This window comes from Athene cunicularia, assembly GCF_003259725.1.
Source record: "Athene cunicularia isolate RWA chromosome 1 unlocalized genomic scaffold, athCun1 chr1_part2, whole genome shotgun sequence".
Lineage (NCBI taxonomy): Eukaryota > Metazoa > Chordata > Aves > Strigiformes > Strigidae > Athene > Athene cunicularia.
The window spans coordinates 16,983,908-17,009,008 of record NW_020799092.1 but is presented as its reverse complement, the minus strand read 5'-3'; the positions used below and the strand labels follow the sequence as shown (position 1 = coordinate 17,009,008).

The 25,101-nt window shown below is 42.4% G+C and overlaps 1 protein-coding gene across 1 annotated transcript; it reads right to left on the bottom strand.

Annotated features, from left to right (window-relative positions):
- Positions 1 to 1,988: 1,988 nt before the first annotated feature.
- Positions 1,989 to 24,154, bottom strand: SLC37A3 (solute carrier family 37 member 3). Its single transcript, XM_026868485.1, has 15 exons — positions 24,037 to 24,154; positions 21,909 to 22,084; positions 20,864 to 20,978; positions 17,422 to 17,514; positions 16,841 to 16,924; positions 15,469 to 15,614; positions 14,707 to 14,803; positions 13,518 to 13,602; positions 12,279 to 12,460; positions 9,677 to 9,818; positions 8,333 to 8,434; positions 6,369 to 6,416; positions 5,262 to 5,413; positions 3,480 to 3,545; positions 1,989 to 2,633 (listed from the first exon to the last, which is right to left on the bottom strand). Exons 2-15 carry the CDS (start codon positions 22,007 to 22,009, stop codon positions 2,541 to 2,543), a joined length of 1,506 nt encoding a protein of 501 aa, XP_026724286.1. The 5' UTR covers positions 22,010 to 22,084; positions 24,037 to 24,154; the 3' UTR covers positions 1,989 to 2,540.
- Positions 24,155 to 25,101: the final 947 nt, after the last annotated feature.

The window sequence follows — 25,101 nt, the reverse complement described above, 5'->3', positions numbered from 1 at the left end:
TTTGGTTTCAGCATTAGTCAGGGCTCAAGTCTTCACAGCTATTGAGTGAAAAGCAGCTGTTAGAGCTAGGCCTATAATGAGGAGGAAGAGAAGCACACTCAGCAGAACCATGTTGAGAAGAGTGGAATAAAGCACACAGAAGAATGAGCCCAAATCAAGTTAAAGTAAGTTTATTCATGTGAGATCAGTTTGGACATGATCAGATTGAAAACCTTTCTCCATCTGAGCACCTTGAGAAAATACAGAGAATCAAAAAATCCAGACAACAACAACAAAAAAATCCTGAAGTCACAGGCACGCCCCACTAATTGCGGGTGGCCTCAAAGCACCGCAGCGCACTTACATGCGAGCTGCTGGGCAGCCTGGGCTTGCGGTGCTCCCAACACATCTGACACTTCTCAAGAGGGGACACAACTGTTTACAGGAAACCATTTGTTACAGGGGCCTGCCTCTCCTCCCCCAACCCCTGCGACGTCCCTTTCCCACCGCACCTTTCATCAGAAGCTTATCTGGTGCCCAGACGGCCAGCCAAAAAGCTCAACCAGGTTGGAATTTGAAACCACAGATTCTCAGACACAGTGGCTGCGGCAAACAGTGCCACCATCAATTTTGGAACTAAATTTCAAGGAGTTTTGATTCTATTTGTACAGGGGCTAATGAGTAGCTTGGGATGTGAACACTAACCCCAGGGCATAATTCTGAGAACAGGATGATAGATTGTCGGTCTCCTGCTCTAATTATACAGGCAAAAATTGGAATAGGAATGAGAAGAGACAAGAATAGGATTCAGGTCCCTCATAACTTAATGGCATCATTTTCCCAAACACTGAAAGTTTTTGAAGGGTTAGAAAAAATTGCAAGAATCACCTCCACCAAGAAAGACTCTCAAAACCAAAAGTATAAATTGGAGCAACTGAGTTTCACAGTAAGCAAAGCTGTGCACAGAGCCATCACTGCAGAAGCAGCAATTACCAAGCAACCGTTCAATACAGTAAAACTGTAAGGCACTAATAATGTTCTACTCCTTACAATCAACACATGACTAAAAATTGACATTCATAAATTTAAAAAAAAATAATCACTGTACATTTTAAAAAGGCAACTTTTCCCATTAAAAAAGTTTCTGATTTTCAGCTCCAAGAATTTTCCTGCCCCTAACTCAGGCACCACTGAATAGTTAGACTGAGCGATCAGAAGTTCTGCTGGTTGACACATACCTATCACAATGAAACATCCCAGGGCATAAGCGAAAAACAATTTGTTGAAAAGTCACTCGGTGATCCCATTAACATCACCAATGTCCGAAGTGTCAGTCAGTCACGCTGCTTAGTCACCGCAGTACTGCAAAATACTCAAATACCACCATACTAAGTGCAGTCACGTGTTTTTAGCACTGACTTGCATCTACCTTTCTCTTCAAGATAACAACTCGAGCTTTAAAACCCTGGAGCTTGAGGTCCCCTATGCAGCCACAGGCAGAGGAGCACAGGGGAGATGGCAGCACTTGCTCACTGATGCCATTCCATGAGTACGCTTCAGTCCCTGTCTGGAAGCCCATGTCCAAGAGCAGCCAGATCCCTTAAATTCCTTTAATTCCATTCTGGTTCTCCTTTGCTGGAGATGAGCAATTGCCCAGTGAGTATGAAATCAGTGACACCAGCTTCCTTCAGAGGGTCACCTGACAGACCCATTTGGTCAGTATTGATCAGAGTTCAAATAACAAAGCAGTAGTGAAAGTATTTGTGTCCCATTACTGATCCCCAAAGCCATTCAAGGATCCTTTAGACACAAAGGACCTATTAAGGCTTATTCTGAGATCACAGTAAAGTATTGCACACTATTTGTCTGCTTAAATAGTTAAAAACGGAAATCTCATTTCCCAGAGATTAGCAATATAATTATTATTAAAAAATGCTAAAAACAAATATGGAGGTAACTTCTCCATGTGACTCTACTGGAATATGTGACAGTTAATAGCTAGTGATAGCAGAGGTCTGTCTGTGCAGAGATTTAGCAACAGCATTTTTTTAAACAACCGGACAGCGCAAATTTCAAGTAATTATTTTGGCCCTTTCTAAAAGCTAAAGCGGTCGTAAATTTAGATGACCCATGAAATGCACTGTATGATTTCACCGGCACAATGGAGCATCAAAATTCACTGCAAGACAGCCTCTCCGCCATAAGTTTTAAACAGTCGACCTCTGGACAGGACGTCCAGAAATAAATAAGAAAGGGTATAGCAGTGAGACCACCCAACAGAAGACCCTAGCGTGGCTGCTGACACGGAAGAGCCTGGTGGGCCAGGACCATCTGCCAGTCCCGTGGATTGTCTAGTGTGGGTCAGCAGCTCCGTGATGTGGGTGGTCTCAGGACGGGTATTTGGTACGTCACTATTGAGCTCGCAAAGGCAGGTCAATCGTCTTGCAGAGCCATTTTGAATTAGTCCAAACCTGGAGGACGCAAGAAGCATGTCTCCCAGAGTTTTGCTCAGTTCCTGGCTGTCAGGTCTGTACAACGGTTCTTCCAGAGGCAAGCAGAAGTCACTCAGCCAGCATTCGCAGGTGCCGCTCATGCAGAAGCAATCTGATCTCCCTCACTATTAATGGTGAAATGAACAGGACTGTTGAACTGGTCTGTGAAAAGAAGCACATCCAGGACAATTAGTACAGAGCAACCAGAGCTGCAGCCATCCTGCACTCCAACATGCGTTCAGGGCCTCCCCAGAAAGATACAGGCTAAGAGAAGTGATGACAAAGTGACACAGCAAATGGAAGAACTGAGCTTGCAGGAAAGCTCATACAATTTCAGCTGTCACGATCATCTTTATAAAAAGATGATGAGCTCTTCACCTCCTCAGTGGTCTTCCTCCTGGCCACCTCTGCTGGTGGCCTTTTCCCTTGTCAGCACAGATGCAAAGACAATTCCTGACACTTCTGGCAGGGAAGAACAGGTGAACTGTACAGCATTCACCACTGCGGTTCAGGGCCTGAGCTAACTTCTCTCTCAGCAGTATAACAGGGCAAGGCATTTTCATTTTAGTTTCAAGATCCTCATCACTCCTCCCACTAATCTTCAAGGGCTAACAAACAAGCAACTTAACTTCAGCTCCCTGAAAATATTAGGAACTACATATCACGGAGATGAAGGAGGCAAAAGTCTTGCCTTGGGCGTCCCTCAGGTGGTATGAGCTTTGAGAAATACATACAGGTATATACAGGTATTTTTGGGCAAGTATTTTTGTTGCTCTGCCACAGTCTCAGTTCCTGTTGGGCAACGTGACTTTAAAGGATCCAAGATGAACCCAGTTGATTTCGACGCCCTAAGGCAAAGGCACACCACAGACCACTATGAGAAGGCATCAGAGTTCACAGCTGCCGCAGAAACAGATTTCATGTGCAAGTCACAATTTTCCAGTTCTCACAAACTTTCTATTGCAAACAGAACTTTGACAAAGGATATTTAAAAAGGTGATTTCTTACCATTAGAATAAAGAAATAGAAAACCCACATCCATCCCAGGTTCTCCTGGATCAAAGACACTAGATACTAAACAGAAAGGGGGAAAAAAAATTATTCAGACTGGGAAGATAAGCATGACTTTCAGGCATTACTCTTACATTTTCTAGAATTTGTGGGCTGTTAACACTCCATACAGAGCTGATCACAAAACCTTCCATCTGATCTTTTCCTGTCAGAAGAGATGATTCAGGACAGCAGCCTTTCTGTATAAAACCCACAGTCTCAGCAAAGCAGAGATACCACTCTGAAGCTTTACAGTAACTCATAGCAGCATAAAGACAAAACTGAACAACAGTTTCAAAAGGTGACAAATTGACTCTGGTGAAAACCATGTTTTTGCACAGAACACTAGGACAGAAGTGGATATAAGTACTCTCAGAAGAACTAAAAGCTCTAGAATGGCTTATAAATTAGGACACATTTTCAAGAGCTGTGCAACCACTAACTACTTAACCCTTCATCAAAGGCAAGACACTTGAGACTACAGTTTGTTCCGAACTGCATCCCAAGTTCAATAGGACTACACAGGCTACAAAAGAAAATGTATTCCATATTAGCAGATTTATAGTCTGATGCTGTACAAGGGCCTCCCTTCTTCACTACTGGGTCTACTAGCACAAAAGAGGATTTAAAATTTCTAACATGTTCATTGTGCCTTTGCTGTTATTCACACACCCCCAGAATAACATCATGGTTGTCTATGTTGAAATAAATGAAATGTTAGAATGGGAGGCAGGTGGAATTTTTCAGAACTAAAGACCCAGTTTTGATAATGGCATAAGTTTGAATGGTGTGTGTGGGAAGACAGAAACACTGTAGACAATGCAAGAACACTGAGTGTAACAGTGCACTTTCAAGATGTCCACAAAGCACTTGTAATTTTCCATGTTTAATGGAGCTAAGCGGCATCTTTCCTACAAAATCAGGCAATCAATGGCAAGTACAAACCCAAATCCCTTTCCAGAAAATAAACTTGTAGGCCTTGCCTACATCGTTGGTATTCTACCAGCACTAGAGGATGCCTGGAATAGAACTGGCTCCAATCTTTTCCCTAAATCCTCCCTTCCCCAAAGCACCACTGTGTTCTTCTACATAGTTAATGCTGTATTTGAGAAGAAAGAATGTCCCCAGTGGGTACACTGTCAGCTTCCTTTTCTGCAACAGTCTAGTCTTCAGACCTCTGGCAGAGTACTGTAAGGACTATCTAAGCAAGTGGTGCTGGATTTACAAGGTGTAAGAGACATCCATAGATAAAAAGGGGAACCACAAATAAGAGCAAATTATAAATTACTTTACAAACACTGTAACATTCAGAATAGGTATTTTAATTTTACTCGGTTATACAGGTAAACTCTTCTGTAAGTAAAAGTCTTGCTATTACCTTTGAACAAAAAAAACTCAAACAAACTTCAAAATATTTTATTTTTACTCTTTGTGAAGCTGACCTTGACTTGCTTTTGTAGTTCAGGATGTGAAAGTCTCTAAAATTCGTTTAAATTATGGAAGTGTCCTAACATTAGCACTACGAATACTTAGTTTAGTTCTTAAGTAAACTGCTTCCACTGGAAGCTTAACACACACATGCTCCCTTGTTTTTTTTCTTAAATAAATAATTTCTAAAAAAACCCTCAACTCACTCTCCCTCTCTCCACGCAACTTTGGATTGAGGAATGTGCTAACATCTCTAATCACAACAGACTCTCTACCTCCTTGCCCAGACCTGTTTTCCTTTGGTAGCCTCACCTGGCCCACTGCAGCACCAATACTGCCAGTTCCATCCACAATTCCCGTGACTGTTGCCAGAGCCTCACTGCTGCCTTTCACCAGATCCTGGCGCCCCAGATCCGCAGAAATTGCAGAACTGATCATGTTAGAAGGGCCTCCGATGAAAAATCCTGGAAGTGGCAAGAAAACAGCCTTGGTGAAAAAACAGCATGAGGACAGATTCTCAACAGAACATCTTCAAAACACAGATTTTTTTTACCACACAAAGCTCAGGAAAAGGATTAGGTCTAGGGACAGTGATCACAAACTAATTGTGGGTAGAAGTGTACCCTCACAGCTGAAGCAGTCACACACGGCATACCATGTGTACCTGCAGTACGCACACCGAAATTGCCAACAAGCACATTTTCATCCAACAGCAAAAATGAGGTAATTAGCTGTGGCACAGTCTGCAAGAAGAGTCAGGATACACCAAACTGCATATGTAAAGCTACTTTTAAACAGCATGCATACACAAACCCTCAACACAAAGCAGATTTAGGCCCATTTCTACTCTGGAGTAGTATAACCCCATGCTACTGCCTCAGTCTCCAGGGACTGAAGGAGATGGAAGGGGAAAAAATGCAACAGGACAGAGTTCTGAAGTAGAAGCTTTTGAAATGAAAGGCTCTATTCCTGCAGCCTAATCTTAATTCCATAACACAGCATAGTATGTCAGGTAGCACATAAAGCTTGTGACCTCAGAGCATTTGGGGTTCTGACAAACATCCTCAGATTTGAGCTGGATCTCATGACTTTGCCATGTATACACTTCCTCAGATACCAGATCACTGCTGGGTATTTTGGAATAAAATCTGTCCTCATCATACTGAGACAGGGCAGACCTCTTTAGTTCCGAGCCCTTATTCTATACAGTCTATATTCTATACCTCCCTCTGTAAGTCAGTTTTCCTACAGTTGTATTCCAAAAGTAACAGAAATTGGGCGCCAGCTTCTACTCTTTCTGCAAAACCAGCAGAAATAGCAGCACATGCAAATACAAACACCACCTGAGGCTGGTGTTACTGATTTTTCTGCAGTGTATGGATATATCTACTAACATAACAGTGGCATTTTATCAAATACCTGTAATTGCCATGATCACAGCATTGATAGGTTTGCTGTTTGGAGAACCTGCAAGGGAAAGACAGATGAGGGTAAGTAAAACAAATTAATTTGAGAAAGCCACTTATTTAGGATAAGAAAGAAGCCTGTAAACATCCAGTTTGAACTGCCTGTTCAATTAGCTACATAGCAACAACAATAACCTTCTATTTGGATAAACACTTCTATAGAGATTAGTCTTACTGCAAAGGCATTTAGAGACTAAAGACCCAGAAGTTTCCCGACAGCACTTTACAGCAGAAAAGTCACATTTGCCATTAAAATTTTGTGCCCTGTTTCAGTATCAGATTTGCCTGGATCTGGGCTCCAGCCCTTGTTATGCCTCTTTCTATCACAGGGCTTGCATTTATCCTCCTTGAAAGCCCTTTTGAACAGTGAGAGAATCCTCCCTTTGTCTCTCTGGAGAAGTTAGACTCAACTTAATCTCTCCCACCATAAAGTATTCAGCACTTGAATCACCCTTCCACTCATTCTGAATTTTCAAAAATCTTTTTTTTAAAATACAGAGATTAGATCTGGAGGTAGTAATCCAGCAACTGCTTAAACAATGCTGCACAGTAAAGTAAAACACACAAAACCCCATATCCTCACACTCCTCCTTACAAAGCCATGCTTGGGTATTTACAGGTTCTGCTTGCCTTTTCAGGAACAGCATAATAATGTCTACATGCAGCTGGCTTTCCACTACAGCTGCTCAGTGCTTTTCAGACACTTTTCCTCAATACCTCACTTCTAGGCATCACCTGAATTTCTTACTGCTTCAACTTAGGGCCTGCACACAGTTGAGTTACCATGCAGGCAAGTTGCAGCCCTCTCTTCACATATTCTCAGGACATTATTACTCATGTGTAACACACTATGAGCATTAAAAGGTTTCTTGGTCTGGCTGACAAATTTAAATATCACACTGCTGTACCTTTGTATCTTCTGTCTGAACCTTCTGTATGTGACTGGACAGAAACACAAGACACATGGATCTCTGGGTGCTCTGCTATCTAGAACAAACTTCAAACTTCATCAGCAATAATTTTATATTTGCTTCCAATTCACTTTCAAAAGTAATGAGCTAGCACAAGAGCCTACAGAACTCCAACAAACCCAATCCTTCCTATTTAAGGATTATACCTTATTAATCTTAATTTGAGGCCACCCAAGTAAGACAGCATGCTTCTGAAAAGCACACATTTACTGTTTGTGTCCAGCTCTGGCAGTGATTTTTGTCCACAGATCTCAGAGTGCTCTACAAAAGTTGGTCTTATCACCCCATTTCGGAGGAAGACAGAGAGAAGTGAAATGACATCCCAGTGAGTTAAAGCACTCTGGTACCACAGGACACCACATCTGAAGACACAAAACTGTTATCCTTAGAAGATCTTCATAGATTTTCACATAAATGAGATCTGCCTGTCTTCTACTTGGTTTTCCTGACAGACTGCTTTCAATAACCAATCACCAAGAACTATATCTATATAAAAGAGGCAGAAAGTCTTCAATTTCACCACTTAAAGAGGCATAAGTGGTGAAGTCTAAGAGCTTCTGCCTCTTCATAGTGTATATATATTCCAGCACAGATCTGTCCCCAGATTCTCTTTCCTCTTACTGTAGGGACACACCTAAGATGTCCTGATCTGACAGTTGTGGTGTTGATACAATGACAATACCAACAATCTCACTGACAGTGGAAAAGAATCAGTACCATAACTCACCAGTACAGGGAAATCCAACCACTCAGCTAAATCTTCTCATTAACCAGAGAATAGATTTCTTTCTGTGCAGTGCCACACATCAGGCAAAATAGACCAAAAAGCACCATCCTGATCCAGAAGCAATTTCAAGACCAGAAAACATAATTAGAACAGGCTGTGCTCTGGTTCTGAAAAGTACCAAATAAACCTCTTATCACTGCATAGCAAAAGCATACTCACGGCTGTATGCAAAGAGAGAGCCCACAGCAAAGAGCAGGCTAATTGCTAGCACTGGGGCTCTCTTCTGCAGCACATCAGAAATCAAGCCCTGGATAGTCCCACCTAAAAAAAAAAAAAAAAAAAAAAAAAAAAACATCATCAGGCTCAAGATGCTAACACCTTGAAGAAAACTCATTTCACTGAGTGTGATGACCTCTTGCCTTCTCATCAATATGCATTCTCACTAAAATCCTGAAAACTAAGTTTCCTGCCCTTCCTGCACCTGACAGACAACAGTAAACTCAAGTGGCTCAGCACAGAGTAAACTACTCATACTGATTTCCCAGGAATTTATTACTTCTTTTTTTCTGGCACGCAACTAGACAATGCTCCTGCTTTCCCTTTCCTTCCCATATAGGACCATCACAGCTTTAGGATCACAACTCTAGATGTAAGCTTAACATTGTGGCTGGTTTCTTTAACAGAAAGTACAGGAAAAGGCAGTTCTTTTTCACAGGGAAAGCATCAGCACACAGGGCCTCACACTCCCAGCTGTCTCACCTACTTAGGGTAGGTGCAACTAACTGCAACAAATGCCAGTAGCTGATAAAAATCACCTTATGTATCACTGCGACCTCTGTAGGAAGCGACCTCTGCTCTGCTGGTAAAAACTAGAATGTTGAGAAAGCCTAACATAGAAAAGGCCACAGAGGCAAAAAATCTGACTCTGAACAGACCAAAACAAGGATATCTATTCTAGGAAAGCTAACCGTACAAGGTAATAAAGCAAGAAACTGAGCACAGGAGAGTGGAAGTCTAAACACATATACAATATGTTCTTTATTCTGGAGGAACAGAGTCAGATTTTGCAACCAGCAGAAACAAGTGCAATTACATTTTATTTCTCAACATAACACAGTTGTGCCTGCTCTGCTGACATCTGCGCTGAGTCTGTTCTTAAAAATACAGGACAGAAGGGATAGTACAGAACCCATAAGTCCAGATCTAAACTATTCCTCAAGGGTACTTGTCAGAAAGGAAGCAGCAAACAGCAGGGACACCATTTTGTACACAGCACTTTTCAAGAAGTCCTAGTGAGTAAAGAAAATAGCCCGCTGGGGGTAATGTCCAAGAAGAGATAGTGGCTTTTAAATTATATGTAAACTCTTTAGGGGGCTCACATACTCTGTTTTTTACAAAAAAAAACCCAACCCAAACAGCCAAGCAGCCACATACATAACTAGACTTTTCATATATTCAGTAAACAGCGAGATCACACTGAACATGACTGCTCTGATCTGTCTTTCATTTTCAAACACTATCACAGGGCAAGCGCAGGAAGATGTCATTGACTTGCTCACTCACCTATGATTCCTCCCACATCATACCAGATAGACAGCTGGTCAGCTTCTGCTTCTTTCCATCCAAAGTTGTTGCTGAGGTAGAAAGGCAGCCAGAAGAAGAATGAGTAATTCACCAGTTTCAAGCAGGCATAGGCCAAAGAGTACTGGAACAAAGAGAGGGCCAGTAAGCAGTTAGCACTTGAGAAACGCAAACAGCATTCCTGCTTCTTCCCACAAAGCTCTGTATCCAGCTAAAGCTTTCAGGGGGAAGTGCTTTTGCATTTCACATAAGAAGGCAGCATTATGAAAGCTTACTGCTGAACATCAAAGGGAACCCAGAAGTACAAACTTCACTGAATGCAATGGGTTAAAACATTTTAGTGTAATCTTGAGAGGAAATGACACCAGGCTTCAAAAAAATGAAGGAAATTTAATTCACCTTCTGAAAAGAAGGGAGCCATCCATGTGACATGAAACAAGTTTGAGATTTAGTCATCTGTGCATCATGCTGAGAAAAGTTATGTGAAGTAGTTCCTCTGAGCTTTTTGCTGCTCAGAAGGCTCATCTGCTTACAGCACCAGCAAAGAAACCTTCATTCATAATCCCCAGGCAGGTATTCCAGGACACAAGATGAAAGGTCTGGCCAAAGTTAAGCACATGCTTCCAAACCCAACAGCTGAGACAACCTCCTGCTTTTGGCTGCTGGGCTCAAGTTCTCTTTAGTTAGCAGGAGATCTCCTTCTTTAGAGCTTTCATGTATGTAGAGAAAATTTCTTCTCTGGGATTGCCGGCTCAGCATGCAGAGGGACAAAGCACACTATTTCAGTAAGGCCTCCTGATAAACACTGACAGGGCAGTTCAAGGAACCCTCATTTGAAGAGGTAAACAAGGATGAAGGCAGAAAAAATAACCGGTTAGAATCATAGCTTTTGATATATATGTGTATGTATACACTTGTCTTTGAATTTCAAAAAGCAGATATTTTTATATATTGAACTCCACAAAATTATCTCTTATGAATTTATATTATTTTAATAGATATATCCTTTTTAACTGTATTATTAATGTTTTTTCACTCTTAGAAGACAAACTAATCTCCAACATACGTGTAAGACAGGGATGTTTGGTAGAGTTCTCCTGCCTCTGGGTGTGAAAAGTGCACTGTACGAAGCAATATTTGTTACAACACCCTTAGAAGCTGTCTATCAGATTGCCTGAGTGATTAAACATTGAATTTCTAGAGGCTCAGGGGAAATCTGTACTAAAACTCTTCCACCATATCACTCAGCAGGAGAAGAAAGGAGCTACAGAAAAAATATGTCAAATAAAGCCTTTGTAGTGTCTTGACAAGGCTTTGGAGGTTCTCTCGGTATTTGGTCTGTCACTGATCTGACATAGGCTGGGCACTGCTCCGGCATCAGATTAAAACACACAGGTGGGTTAATATTCAGAAAATGTCCTCAGAAACCCAAGTAAAGAAACAGCAACATCCGTTGTACAGTACCTCCTTATGTTCTGGCCAATGAAAAAGTCACACATCAACTGAAGCAGCGTCCAGGAAGAAATTTTGCCTAAAAAAAGTTCTTTGTCCATCAGCACATTCTTAGCTACATCAAAACCGAGCCATAGTTTATATGGCATTTAGCTGTATTATGAAAGAACTCAGGATAGGTATGCTTTATTTTGCCATCCCTCAACCAAGGTCTTCACAACAGAACTGTGGTTATCGAGCACTCTGAACACTGACAATCCACCTGTACCTTCTAGATTTTGTGTTGCCTTGACCAGAACCATCACAACTGCTTTACTCATTAAGGGTGTCTGACAATACTGCCCACTCAATAGCTCTGCTTCATGATCAAATCCAGACAGTTCACACTGTATTACTGAGCCAGCCATCCCACTCCCTTTCTTGTACTGGTTCTAGCATTCAGGGGGCACACAGCCCACTGACACAAAAAGTTAACATTGTTTTTTCATGGCAGGTTATTTTTTCAGCTGAACCAAATCCATGAATTGGGCAATTCTGCTGATGCAGAAATACAAGTTCTCACACAAGGGACAGGATGAGGATATGAGGAAACTGCATCACCAAGCCTTGTTTCCAGTTGTTTTTTAAAAACACACCTACGTTGCCACGTGTTACATCATGCTAATTAAGGCTTTTCAGGCCCACTTTCTGCTTTAAGACAACTAAAAAAATGCCAAACCCCAATATCAATGCCACAGAGTTCTGTATGATGTTCAACTAGCAGCAAGAACCCCATTCTTCAGGGCAGTGTAGCTACCTTACCAAGAAAGCATCCTACAGCCACCTTTGCTCACTCAGCAGCTAAAAGGGCAGGATCTCTGCTGCCCTTAGTTGGCTCATTACATTGACTAAATAAAGCAGGAGTCTGATGGGAAGAGCAACATGCAGCCACATACCCAGACAGTATTATGATCCATGTGCACAAGGATAACAGTCCCAACCCCAAAGTTTTAACAGCATAAGAAGTCAGACGTTGATAACTACAACACATGGTCAACATATTAACAATGATGTCAATAAATGCTGACAACACAAAGAGTCAGCTTTATGTTTAACAGCGTAAGTCAGATCTCACTCAGGAATCCGTCCTCACCAGTACTACACCCGGAAGGCAACAAGCCTGGAAAAAGCCAATAGCCTTTGGCTGGTCATCAGTGTCAGTTGCTTGAATAGAGTAATTCCGGTCATCATCATCTGCATCATCATTGCCCATTAAAGGTCTGTTGGCATCTTCTTCCACACTGCCATCTTCATCTGCTCCAAGCTCAGGGAGCCCTAAATTTTACAAGGGATATGCATCAGGAGACACAGACCACAGCCTGTTCACCCTCTCCCCACTCTAAAACTACACTCGCTTCTTTTAAGCAGTTCTCCCTTCTAGCAGGTCCCTTGCTCTCCCATACCTCCATCCTCCTTTGGCTTAGAAACTCTTCTAGATGGTGTTCTGCAGTGTCGCCAGTTTCTACCCTTTGTCTTCTAGTGCTCTTGAAAGTATTCTGTCTGATCCTGGCGTCGGCTTTGTCTGTTCTGAGTGTCTGGCCATTAGTTGGAAGACACAACAAATTAGTGCATTTCCCCCCCTATTTAGTGGTTGGGGTCCTTAGACCTGGCTCCTGGGTTACTACTTCCCTTGAGCGTGGAGGCTGAGTGTACCAGCAACTGCTCAGACAGTTGCTGCCTGTTAATGCCTCTGCTGGAAAGCACTGTGCTTTCTGGGCTGCTGAGTGCTCTTACGAGCACTCTTTATGATAGCTTTAGTGCTACCAACTTTATAGCCTTTGTAGGCACCTGGGAAACCTCCTCCGTGGCCTTGTCAAAGCCCCAAAGTTCTTCTGTTTTCCTGTTACGCTTTGGCTTGCCTAACATCTTCTCAGAGAAGGACCATATCCAACTCGAGAGCTATTTAACCAGCTGCAGGAGACCTGAAGATGAAAAGTACTTTCCCTTCCCACTGCATAGTTAAGGCTTGCCATAGTTTTCTCCTACAATAGCCAGTTATCAGTTTGCCTACTGTTTCTTAAAAAAAAATAATTGATTTTTAGGTGAAGGAAAACTGATAATTAGGCACATCTTAATGTACCATTAGAGCCAGGCTGTTTAATTTTGCTTTTAAAAATATCCAGATCCTATACACACGATGCAGGTGTGGCATTTAGTGTGATCTTGGTGAGTAAAGGATTTGCTCCATTAAATACACTAAAGTGCAACACCATTTTGTAAGAGCTCTGAGGATAAGTGCTGTCAGAATAAGCAGTACTTTTAGTACTACATGGAAAGCTGCTGATCTGCTTTCCACAAAGGGACTGAAATGTTACAGTCTTCTTCTACTTACCCACTTCCTTTGGTGATGTCAGGAGCCCGAAGAAGACAATGACTCCTCCAGCAAACTGTACTGAGGCAGTCACCAAGAAAGCATACTGAAGACAAAGAAATATTATTTTTTAAAAACAATTTCAGTCACATAGATTTCCCTGATTAACGAGGGTTTCTTTACATTCCAACCTTGTCAGCGAGTAAACACAGCCACAACCACTCAGACTACAACCATAAAACTTGGAAACAAGTGATCTCTGCATCTCCTGAACAGACTTTGTTCTATCTAGGCTGAAAGACCACACTGAAACAGCTGTTTTAGTGTACTGAGGCAACTGCAGTGAGGAAGGAGCTCACCCAACACAACCACAGATCCATCTATATTGGAAGGGACTGCTCAAAGAAGGGTCAAACACTAAATTCAGACCAGGTTGTTCAGGGCTTTGTTCAATCAGGTCTTGAAATTTTCCAAAGACAGATCCTTCAGGCTTTGCCTCCTACTCCCAGTGCTTAACTAATTTCACAGTGAAAATATTTTTCCAAACATTCAGTTGGAACGATTCCTGCTTCACTTTACACCAAACGCTTTTTAGCTCTCTCACTGTGCAACCCAGGAAAGAGTCTGGCTCTGACTTCTCAGCAATCTTCTCACTGACTTTGGAAGGCTTCTATTTGGTACCCTAAGCCTCCTCGTCTCCAGAGTGACAAGGCCAGCTCTGTTAGCCTGTCCTCTTAGGTCACACGCTGCAAGATGTGCTGGTTCACTTACACTCCCTGTATTCAATTGCCTGCCTGTTGCATTACAACAACGTAGCGCGTGCCTGGCCTCTTCCCAGTTACAGAAGCTGTGCCTTCACGCCTGTCAGAGCCTCACCACTCTTCAGTAGCAGCAGTGACTTCAGTTAAGTGATGGATGACTCCGAAGAGCACTTTAAGCCACCCAAATCAGAAGAGGGTATACTATGACACCAAGGCTCTTCAATAACATCAGTCCATTTACACAGAAGCCTCAGGCTCATTTCTCCCAACTTGGACGGGTCAGGAAAGGAATACCCTTTCACTTCTGCCTACTACTTGCTACCATAGAATTCAGGAAGGTGAAACCGGACACTCTGAGCCTGTTATCTCTCAGAGACAGACAAGAAACTAGTCTCTCATAACCCAATCAGACATGCAGTCCTAGCTACAAGCCAGACAACAATACCTACCTCATAGCCATATTTGAGAACACAGGAGGCAAGGAATGCCCCAAGGATATTTCCCACAGATGCACAGGCACTCCAGAGTCCAAACACAAAACCTCTCCTGCAGAAGGGGAAGAAAATTTGAAAAAGGCAATGTGGGGAGAGGTGACATTAGGAGCAAGACAAAGATAGAACATTTGAGTGAACTTTAACTTATGAATAAAATTACAGCATTCTCCCAGTCCACTTCAAAGAGACTCAAAGGTCACTTAAAACACAGAATAAATTGGGGGTAGTAAATAGATAGTCGAGGAATGTTCTATCCTGAAATACCTGTGTTACAGCAGAGGTGAGCTGGCAACAACAGGGTTAAAAGCTATGGCTAGAGCTCACCTGCAATACCCCAAAGTGACAGAGTTGAACCTACAATGAGTCAGCTTCTATTCAGTTTCTTCAGTGGCAAGTAGACAGAAACAACAGGTTTTCCAGTGGCATGAAAATTCAAATTCAGCCACTCTGCACTACAGGACTTTTGAAGTCTGAACCTGTGTCTTTAACACACACAGCTGTGTTTACATCAAACTGTTCTGTGGCTCCAGGAGGAAAAAAAAAAAAAAAAAAAAGCAAAACAAAACCAAGAGGGATCATAGTAACAAGTAAGGTATATTTCATCCCTCGTAACTTTAATTCTGACCTAAACACTTAGCCTTTTTGGTTTGAGACTTTCAGCTCAATCTGCAACCCAGCACGTCAGATAAGTGAGTCACTGAAGAAAACTCAGCTTACCCAGCTTTTCCAAACCAATTGCCCATGACAGCAACCACACAGGGCCAACCAGTAGACTGCAGCAAGCCATTCACAACCCAGAGACAGCAGTAGAACCACTTGTTGTAGAAATGCAACCATTCTGTGAGTGTGCCAAAGAAGAATACCTAGAGAGGAGGGGTAAAAAAAAAAGCAACAACTAAAACAACAGAGGAGAAACCCTGAGGCTACAACTGAAAGCCAGGCATGAGTGAAGTCTTAAAAAAGAAACAACATTTCAGGAAGGATGTCCCCCACGGGGGCCAGGCCAGAGGCAAGCCTGGCATTGTTTAAGGAACAGCTCAGAGCTAACAGCACCCTCTGCTGAGCCAGCTCAGCACTGACTCCAGAGCGCCAACAACCCCAGAGACAAATGGGCTGTCATGGCACTTGCACTCGAAAAGACTTTTATCTTCGTTAACAGCACAGTTATAACAGGAGAGGAAAAGAAAGAGACAAATACTTTTAGTAACAACACTAAAAATACAGTAGCATCTTGATGTGCTATTGTACTGACATCCAAATCCACAAGGCTCTTATGCAAACATGAAACCCTCACTAGTCATTTCTCTTAGCAAAATTTAACATAAATACTACAGCCAGGTCTCAAATTACTAAGAGCCCTAGCTCAAACTAGCCAAAATAAACACACTTTGTGGCACGCTGTGCTTGATGCATGTTTTGGACATGTGTTTGCAGAACGCAATAGACCAAAGAGGGGTTTGTAGCCTCTGGGTAAATCAAAAGCACTCCACAGATTTCACCACTACTTTAATAAGCAGAAAACCACAATGAGATAAAATTGATTCACACTTATCTGCAGTGGCTTGAACCTGAAGAACCCTTTTATTTTAAGCAGGCATTATTTTTTGACACAAGCCCTCCCAGCAATTACAAAACAAGCAAATGAACGCTTAGCATGGTGAGCATGTCCTTTAAAGACGAGAGCAAAGACTGCGTTTCTGGAAGGAAAAGCCTCGTTAACAACATACGTGGGCTGGGAGAACAGTTATAATACCAAACAGTCCCAAAGAGTCCAAATACACCAATCTTGTACAAAAGCTGTTCATCAGGACTCTAGACAGTGCCTCAAACTTAGGAATTTCCTTCTGACACAGTATCCATAAATAGATATTTCAGGAAGAGGCGAGTCATCTAGTGTAGCTCTCTGCTTTACACAATGCATTAAGTGCATCCCAGACAAAGTCTTACATGCAGACTTTTGAGACCACTGATGTACAGCTACAGCTCATGGGTAGATTCACATAGAAACAGAGCCTCTTTTCCCCTAAAGTAAAACCCTATACAGAAACCCTAAGAGATTTCTAAATCATACTAGTACGTCCTGACTTACCACCAGAGCAGAGGAACACATGCCAAAAGACAAAACCCAGCGTAAATTCAGGCGATCCCCAACTATGCCACTGACAAAGAGACCCTAAGAACAAAACACAGCATTAAACGAAGCCACAAGACTTGCATCTGTTATCTGCAAGAATTAAAATGACATAGAAGGGTCAAGCTGATCCAAACTTTGTCGTTATAGCAACTCAGTTTGATTCTAACCACTTCTGCCACCAAAGAAACCCTGTTCATAGCTGTTGACTAAATTTTTTATTTTTAACAAATTCAGCTGAGAACTCTTGCAGAGATGGAAATAGCCCTTCCACCCACTGGTGACAGGGGTGTAAGAAATTCTCAAGTGATAGTATCTCTCTTGCATTTATTAACCAGCATCTTCACATGGGTGACAGACATGGGCAGAATTAACAGAAATTGAAGAAAAAAAAAATCTGCTCCTGAACAAAGCTTTTTAACCACATTAGTGCTAGGCAAGTCCAGGAAAATGATCCTGTTCATCCCCTCCAAATGTGGGTGTGATCACCACAGTAAGATTCAAACAAAGCTTAGCAACTTTGGGTTAATTTTACTCACCATAGCATAGGAAAACAAAAAGATAGTGTCCAATGTTCCCAAGAAGAGAGTTGCTTCTTCTGCATTTGGAAATAAATGACTGCTATTCCAGAGCTATAGGGAGAAAATTTGAACAGGTAAACAGGGAAAGGCACAGCTCATTCTACTCTTTTTCAATACAAACTACAACTCCAAAGCAGAACAGCATCTGGCCCCAACAACCTCCCATTTTTCCAACACTTTAATTGTCAAATCAAGAAAAATTCTGACATTATCTACTATAGAAAATGTCCACTGCCACTTCACTTCTAAAGGGCAAGCACACCAGAAGTGAGAAACGCTCCTTCCACCTGGATCAAGACAAATGACTGTCAAAACAAACCCTACTTCTAACAAGCATGCAACTGTTAGACAGCTTCTTACACAGAAACACTGATGAGCATCTTAATGAATAATACAATAAAGGCATATTCTGTTTTATGTGCAGTCTCTCTTCTGTACTTATCTTGCTGTCTTCACTATATGAATAATTCCCTTAAAGATTTATGGCAGCAACCATAATAAGAAATGACAGACCACAAACAGAAAAGAAAGAACAGAAAAGAAACAAAGGGAAGGAACAGACTGGTTGGAAACTATTTACAATGAACTCAAGTCACTAATGTTATTTTTTGTGCTTATCCCGAGTTTCATTTTACTTTCAATATGATCAAAAGAAAGGAAAAATACTCAATTGTCCCCAAACTGAGATTAGTGACAACAGCTGAAAACAGCAAGCTTTGAGAATGACTTGAAGAACAAATAAAGTTAATCAGAAAAGTTTTCTTCCCTCCCCACTACATCCCCATTACAAACCTCACAAATAAATCCAATCTAAACCTGACCTGTGGATAGACCTAACTGTTTTGCTGATCAGGGATACCAATTAAACTCAGACATCAGAGTGAAAAGAGCAGGCGTATTTTACTAGAAATAATTAAATAATATAATAAAACAGAAAACATACAGTAAGAAAAGACAGAATAGTGCACTTAAACAAATGGGAAAATACAAGGTAATGCATCAAATCATTACTACCTGAGAGAGAGAATAGTTAAGAAAGATCCCTCACCACTTGCATATGTTACCATCATCCAGACCCGCAGTGGCTGGGGAGCCCCGGTTACAGCGAGGGTTTGCAGAGCCTGTGCCGGCAAGTGGGAAATCCTATGGCGGTGCCTCCACCCATAGGTGAGGCTGACAAAGCCGCTGTGAGCGGGTCCAGCCTTATATACCCAAAAATCAGCAAGCCAGAATAGCTGGCACCTTTGTTTTAAGTGGAAATATCTGGTTTCCATCTCACATTAGGTTCCCCCAGAGCCTGTCCAGGGCTCAAGGGAGAAGCTAAGGGAGTTTTTCTGCTTATCTGATTGGATTATGCGCAAGGTCTCACATCAGGCCTTGGGGACAGACACCTGCCTCCATGACTCTGTTATTCTATTCACATATAAAGGAAGGGAAGGATACATTCAAGATAGCTACATCCTCCATACATATTTCATTAATGATTACATACTGAGTTGACAGTTTCAGTTCAGGGCCTGTTGCTCAGGCTTCAACACTTCCACCTTTTACATCAGAATAGGTGGTTTGTTATAACTTAGTATATATAATCCCTGTTAGCACAATGGTTATCAGTTATAAAATATACAGGATTCATCTATAGGTCAACTCTGGAATGGGCTGATTGTCCAAGCCTTAGCACTTCACTAACTCAAATATCATCAGTTGTAGTTTGATTCTACCGGACCAGAAGAACATCCTGTACAGACAACACTAACTACACATCCACACAGCTGAAAAGATGTAACACTGGTAAGGCCTATCAACATCGCTTCTGCAAGTCTCATGTGTCCAAGAAAACTAACAAATCTCTCGAAAAATACTTTTTGCCACTTGAGGCCACCAATACCTACTTACACCAGTAGCTTTCAACTTTTAACCAGAGATCCCTGGAGGTTCACAAGCTATTAAGAGTCTTAGAAAGACAAGAGAATAAAAACTTTCGGCACTAGGCTTTAATTCATTGAACAACCTCCACAGAACTCACAAATCTTTAAAGGCTGAAAAGTACAGATCCAAGGTACCCTTCTAATAAACTCTTAATAGGGCCTATCCACAAAACAATTGCAAAACATTTTGTTATACTTTAAAAAATATTTTTATGTATAAAGAACAGCTGCAGTTAAAAGATATACCAAAGTTCAAAACTGAGAGCACATAAGTGACTTCTCCATTCACGTCCTTGATCTGTTCTCTATTCACATCCTTGATTTATCAATTTCTCAAAATACATTTTACTGTTAATTCATGTAACCTAAGCTGATACCAAAAGGACCATTTTCCTTGATCAGACACATACACCTCAGCATCCAGCAAACACTAAATCATCTATATAAAAAAAAAAAAAGATCAAAACAGCTTCCAAAATAAACTAGTAGTTTGAATGTCAGTTAAGGAACTAAATATAAACACCTTGTAGTTCATTTCAGCATCCTTGAGATGCTCGGTCCTTTTTGCCATATTATAAAATCCTGTACACATTACAGGCCCAGTTTACTGTTTGCACTTATCACAAAAAGTCAGCATTTATCATCCCTCAGTCAAACATTCAAATAACCAATGATTTCTAATGCAGGTAACACCCAAGCAACTCCCCACTCTAATAGATCTCATGACCTATGACCAAGATTTAATGTAAGATTTCTTCTACTTCTCAAAAGCACTGGGACAAGCCACTGCTGAAAACAAGCATGACCCTGAAAGAACTATGGGTAGGAGACAAGATGTAGGTCCTGTATTCAGATTTGTGAGGTGCAAGCAGTATACAACTTCCTTTCCTGCAAGCAAATGCTGCCAAAACTCCCACCACTTTCACTGAAGCTAGGATTTTAGACAATGTGTACTGGATGTCCAGCATTTTTGAAGAACAGACCTTTCAGATGCAAGACAATTTAGATGCAGCATCATTTTAGAATAAGCAGTTAGCACTTCCAGATAGCTTTCTTCTCTCCTACTTTGGCTATCCTTCTAACAGGGTGGCAGCAGCACCACCACCACAGAAAGTCACAGCCAGGGTTTTACAGATATCTCTGTAAACCCATTAATCGCTCTCGTTTATCACCTCTGACACATCATAGGTAGGGTCCCTTTTTCCCCCATCTCCATGTTACTGGCTATTACAGAGACTCCCCTGGGGTTCCCATTTCCATTGGAAGACTGTAACTTCTTAAGAATTTTCTCTCTGGGGACCACTAGGAAAGATTTCACCATTCCCTGATCATCCAGAAAATTACAATTCAGACACCTGAAGTTCCCACTCTCATTCTGATGGACACTTCAAGGTGCCTCTTCAGCACCACAAGCTCAGCATACTGGAAGTTACCCATCTTTCTTTGCCCTTGCCTATCCCTTGTGTCCTTACCTCATATGGCCGGAGCTCAGGGGCCGTGCTGTTTAGGCAGGAGGGAGTCCATTGGCTGGAAATGCTGACTTTGACATTACTGAAAGTCTTCCTGGAAGCATGGAGCAGGGAATAACTGCCAGAAAACACACAAGGACAGGTTGGCCAAACCTTCTCTGGAGGTCAGGTGGGGAAGGGTGAGACTCAAAATGCAGATACATGCTGTCTAAGCAGGGGACACAGCAGAGGATTGGCAGCTTTTGAGATAGTAGTCAGCAGTGCAAACCCCCAAATTATGGGCAGACACACTGTTTTATTGGGAAGTTGTGAAACAGGGTCTTGACTGGAAAGGACTTCCTCTTATTTTCAAAAGAAGAGGTGACTGTGCAACAACAATTAGGTACCTCAGGAAAAATAATAAAGAGAAAAGAGAAGATGCTCATCTGGCTAACCACCATTACAAGTGGTCTTCCAGAGACAGCTTAGGTATGAGTGGCTGTATTGCAGTGAAGATCAAAGGATATCAGCACGGCAAAGTTTGTAAGGAGAAGCTGTATGGTATTCCAGCTGTTGTCAGTGCAACAGACAAATTAGTAGACCTTCAGAACTGAAGTAGTGACCTCTGTTCGGGAGGCCTGTATACCCTTTGCAGACAGCATTTTCAGGAGAGGACCCCAGAAGCAATGACAGCATGCTCCATCAGTCAGAACAGGCATTAGAGTTGTGAGCACCAGGGTTTGCTTCCTTCCATGTATCAGCTAGCTCCTCCCCAGGTCCACTCACATTCCCCCTTCTGCAGCAAACTGCTGCCAGCTTGGCACACTCAGCCTCACCTTTGGTGTGAGTCCTGTCTGCGGTTGGATTCCCCAGGGCATAGCACACTTAGCTCCACCACTGCCTGACTCCCAGACCAGTTGGTACTACCAGCTTTTAAGTTTGTTTTCAAGGCTTACAGCTAAAGGTTAAGACTATTTCCCTACCTTCATTCCCATTCTTTGGGCATGCCCTCACCTCCCTGAATTCAGTGCAATGAACACTTCTCTGTGCAGAGATACACTCAACCTACCTGAAGAAGGTCAGCAGGAAGACAACAATATGATGGTGGGTGCAATGGGACACAAGGCCTCTGCTTGCAGGCTGCCTCCATAAGCTTCCAGGCAAAGCCATCCTCCTGGCAGCCCCACCCCTGCTCCCGCCCTTGGCCACAAAGGCTGGATGGCGCTTAGGTCATTTTTCTTCTCACTTAAACAGAAGAAAGGGGAAGGAAGGAAAAAAGAAAATATATTTGAATTAAAACTTATGTATAAAATATAGATGTGTTCTCCAAACAGCTGGAATTCAGCAGGAACAACTCTATGCCATTCCTTCCCAATTTGTTTCGCATCACTACCCATTTAGTCACCTGTACATTCCTTGATACCTTCTATGCCCAGAAATGTTTTTTCTCCCATTCGCCTAGCACCCTGTGGTTACATTTTTGTTCCTCTCCTAGCAGATACCTCTTCAGTGCCCATCACCAAAGGAGTTTCCCCAGGATCTACCAACTCCCAGCACTGCCATGTTAAAGACCATTCTGCACTATAGAGTGGCCATAATAAACTAACTTTCCACTGCTACCTGGCTGGCTAGATACTGGTGAATAAGTCAAGACAGCAGAATTTGGTTACATGTGGGGAATGGGTTTGGATCTAACTGCCTCTAAGATGCTGTTGAAAGAATATAGCCAAAAGCGGACTTGCACAGCTAGAAAAAGGAAAGTAACTGTGAGGACAGTGCTGAAATCCAACAGCTAGACTCCCTGCCTATTCATTCTCAAGCTCTACATTATAGCTCCATCTGTCACTAACTCGTTAATACAGCATGTGGCAAGTCATACTTTCCTATTCCTACCTGTAGGGCATGAGGGACACCTGCCTAAACTTCCAGATACCAAATATTATCAGTACTGAGGAAAGGCTATGAAGGACACACAGTTTCTTAGTGCTGGCTCATGCCACACCACTCCTTCGGCTGTGCTGGCACGACTGAGGGGCTGTTTCTGCAAACCAAGTCTGAGAAATGACTCCACTGGGCAGCAAGGTGGTGAATCTCTCTCCACGCCTCCCTGTTGTTTTCTTGGCAGAGACCTTTTCAGGCAGATTTCCCTGTCACGGCTCACAAAGCAGCCACACAAACACCTACATCTGTGCAACAGAGAGCAGTGCAGAGGAAGGTATGCTATATACTGATGTCGCTGCTGAAGGCAGAACTTGATTCTGTTCGCTAGTTGGCTTATGACAGCTAGACAAATCAGTTGGTGGGAACTGCATTTTCAGAAAACATTCAAAAATCATACACATTCTGAATGCTGAGGAGAGGTAAAATAATGCACCACCCCCGTTCCCCCAAAGAATCAGAGATTAAATAAGATTAAACATAACATCTGTGTATTCTTTTGTATCCACGGGTGCTTTTAGTAACAATTTGTAAATCTGACAGAAGACTTTTCAAGTTCAGCTTCATAACCTCACTCAGAGAAATAAAAAGTCATTGCCCAGATTCTCTCTCACCTGAATTTCTGCTGCTGAAAAACCTGTATTTCACAGAGACTTTCTGCTCTTCCTTCTACTAACTCTTAAAGATTCCACCAAGACAACCTTCACTGTAAGAAGCCTGCCTTTCCCATTCTCTCAATGATGATGCATGCCTGACTAGATACCAGCTACTACTGGGTACATTAACCATCGTGGAAACTGAGGCCACATCTGACCTCCAAAACAGAGTATGGCATCAAAATCCCCTGCGTAATATAGATCCAGTATTACGCCTTTGACACTGGAGTCAGATTTATCCTAAACCACACTCGAATGCCTCCATTCTCATCCAGGACAAACACAGCAAGTCTATACAAGATCCGAGACCATCTGTGTCTACGCAGCCCCAGTGCATTTGAGCCACACTGCCATTGCTCCAGCTAGCACAGACCACCCAGGTGTGCCAGCACCTTCTTGTAGGGACATGCTTCTAGACTGACTGGGTTGACACAGAGGCAAAAAAAGCACCTACAGCTGGAGCTGCAGGAAGGCAAGGCTAGCCCTGGAAGAGGCAACTTCACAAGTTATCTGGTACTACCTCTACTTAAGGTCCCAGACCATTTCTCAATGTCAGTGAATGAAAACTCAGCACCCACACAAGTACCACATGGTGCTACTCCCTTTAAGGCAGCAGTAAAATTGCTTAGGGCTGCCCCTGAACATGCAGCATAAAGGAACCCAAGGCACTCCAATTTCCCAGCACCACGGTCCTTACAGGCCTGTCAACCACGGGGCCTGTTGGTCAAACACAAGAGTTCATTCTCGTTCCTTGCCCTCCGCTCGCCTCCCGCCAGGCAACAGCAGGTAACAGAGCTCTCCTGAGGAATGCAAAACACTGCCAGTTGTGCAACGCTGTGGGGAAAAGTTCCTTCCTCGGGTAATCAGTTTGAAGCCCAAAGCACAAGATTTACTACTTGCTTCATGTCAGCATATACAAATATAGATCTTATTTGTCCAAGATACCGAGTCTTTTTGAAGCTAAGACCTTGTTGTGACCTTAAAGTCACTTATATTTTTTATGGCACTTACTACAGAAATCATCTTTTCAATCTCAGCCACTTCTTTAGAAGACCTGGCACAGGATGACACTTTTCGCTGATTTACAATATAGAGATGACTATGAAAGACTTTGTTTTCCCTTTTTTTTCTTTCTTCATCCTGTACTTTTTACATTCAAAACTGGTGTTTTCCTTATGCTAAACTAAGAGTTTATCCTTTGAAATTAGTCTTCTGATAATACCCCGTTAAATTTGTAGTGGAGGGGGAGCAAAAAAACTAGGAGGCACAAACCCCCCACAGAACTCCAAGCAGTGCAGCACAAGCCTTTGAGAAAGGAAGAGGAGGGCTCTTACGGCGTTAGACTGCCTTGTCTGCTTGTTTAGCTCTATTTACCTTCAGCTAATGGGTATTTTGGATAAGCTTTTGTTAAGCTTTGCAAGTTCTCCCTTGTCCCTTCACTTAAGGTCAAAACAAAACCCCTAAAGTTCAAAATTTCCTTAATACCACCCTGCCGTCCTCCAAAGCCGGCAGGAAAGCCCAGGGCTTAACATTCCTGGGACTTCCAAAGCGCGAAACAAACGAACTTTTTTAAAAAAAAAAAAAATAATAATACCACCACACTTTTTCATGGCAAGGAAAGAGGCACAGGCCCACGCGGGGCCCCCGGTCCCCCACCAGCCCCTGTCT

What these genes read in the sequence shown, in the direction of transcription:
- SLC37A3 (XM_026868485.1), bottom strand. Translation starts at nt 22,009, where the DNA reads ATGGCTTTGCCTGGAAGCTTATGGAGGCAGCCTGCAAGCAGAGGCCTT. An exon ending in CTGAGCTCCGGCCATATGAG is followed by an intron (nt 17,515 to 20,863) that starts GTAAGGACACAA and finishes TTCTCCCTATAG; the next exon opens with CTCTGGAATAGCAGTCATTT. An exon ending in TGTGTTCCTCTGCTCTGGTG is followed by an intron (nt 15,615 to 16,840) that starts GTAAGTCAGGAC and finishes CCTCCTCTCTAG; the next exon opens with GTATTCTTCTTTGGCACACT.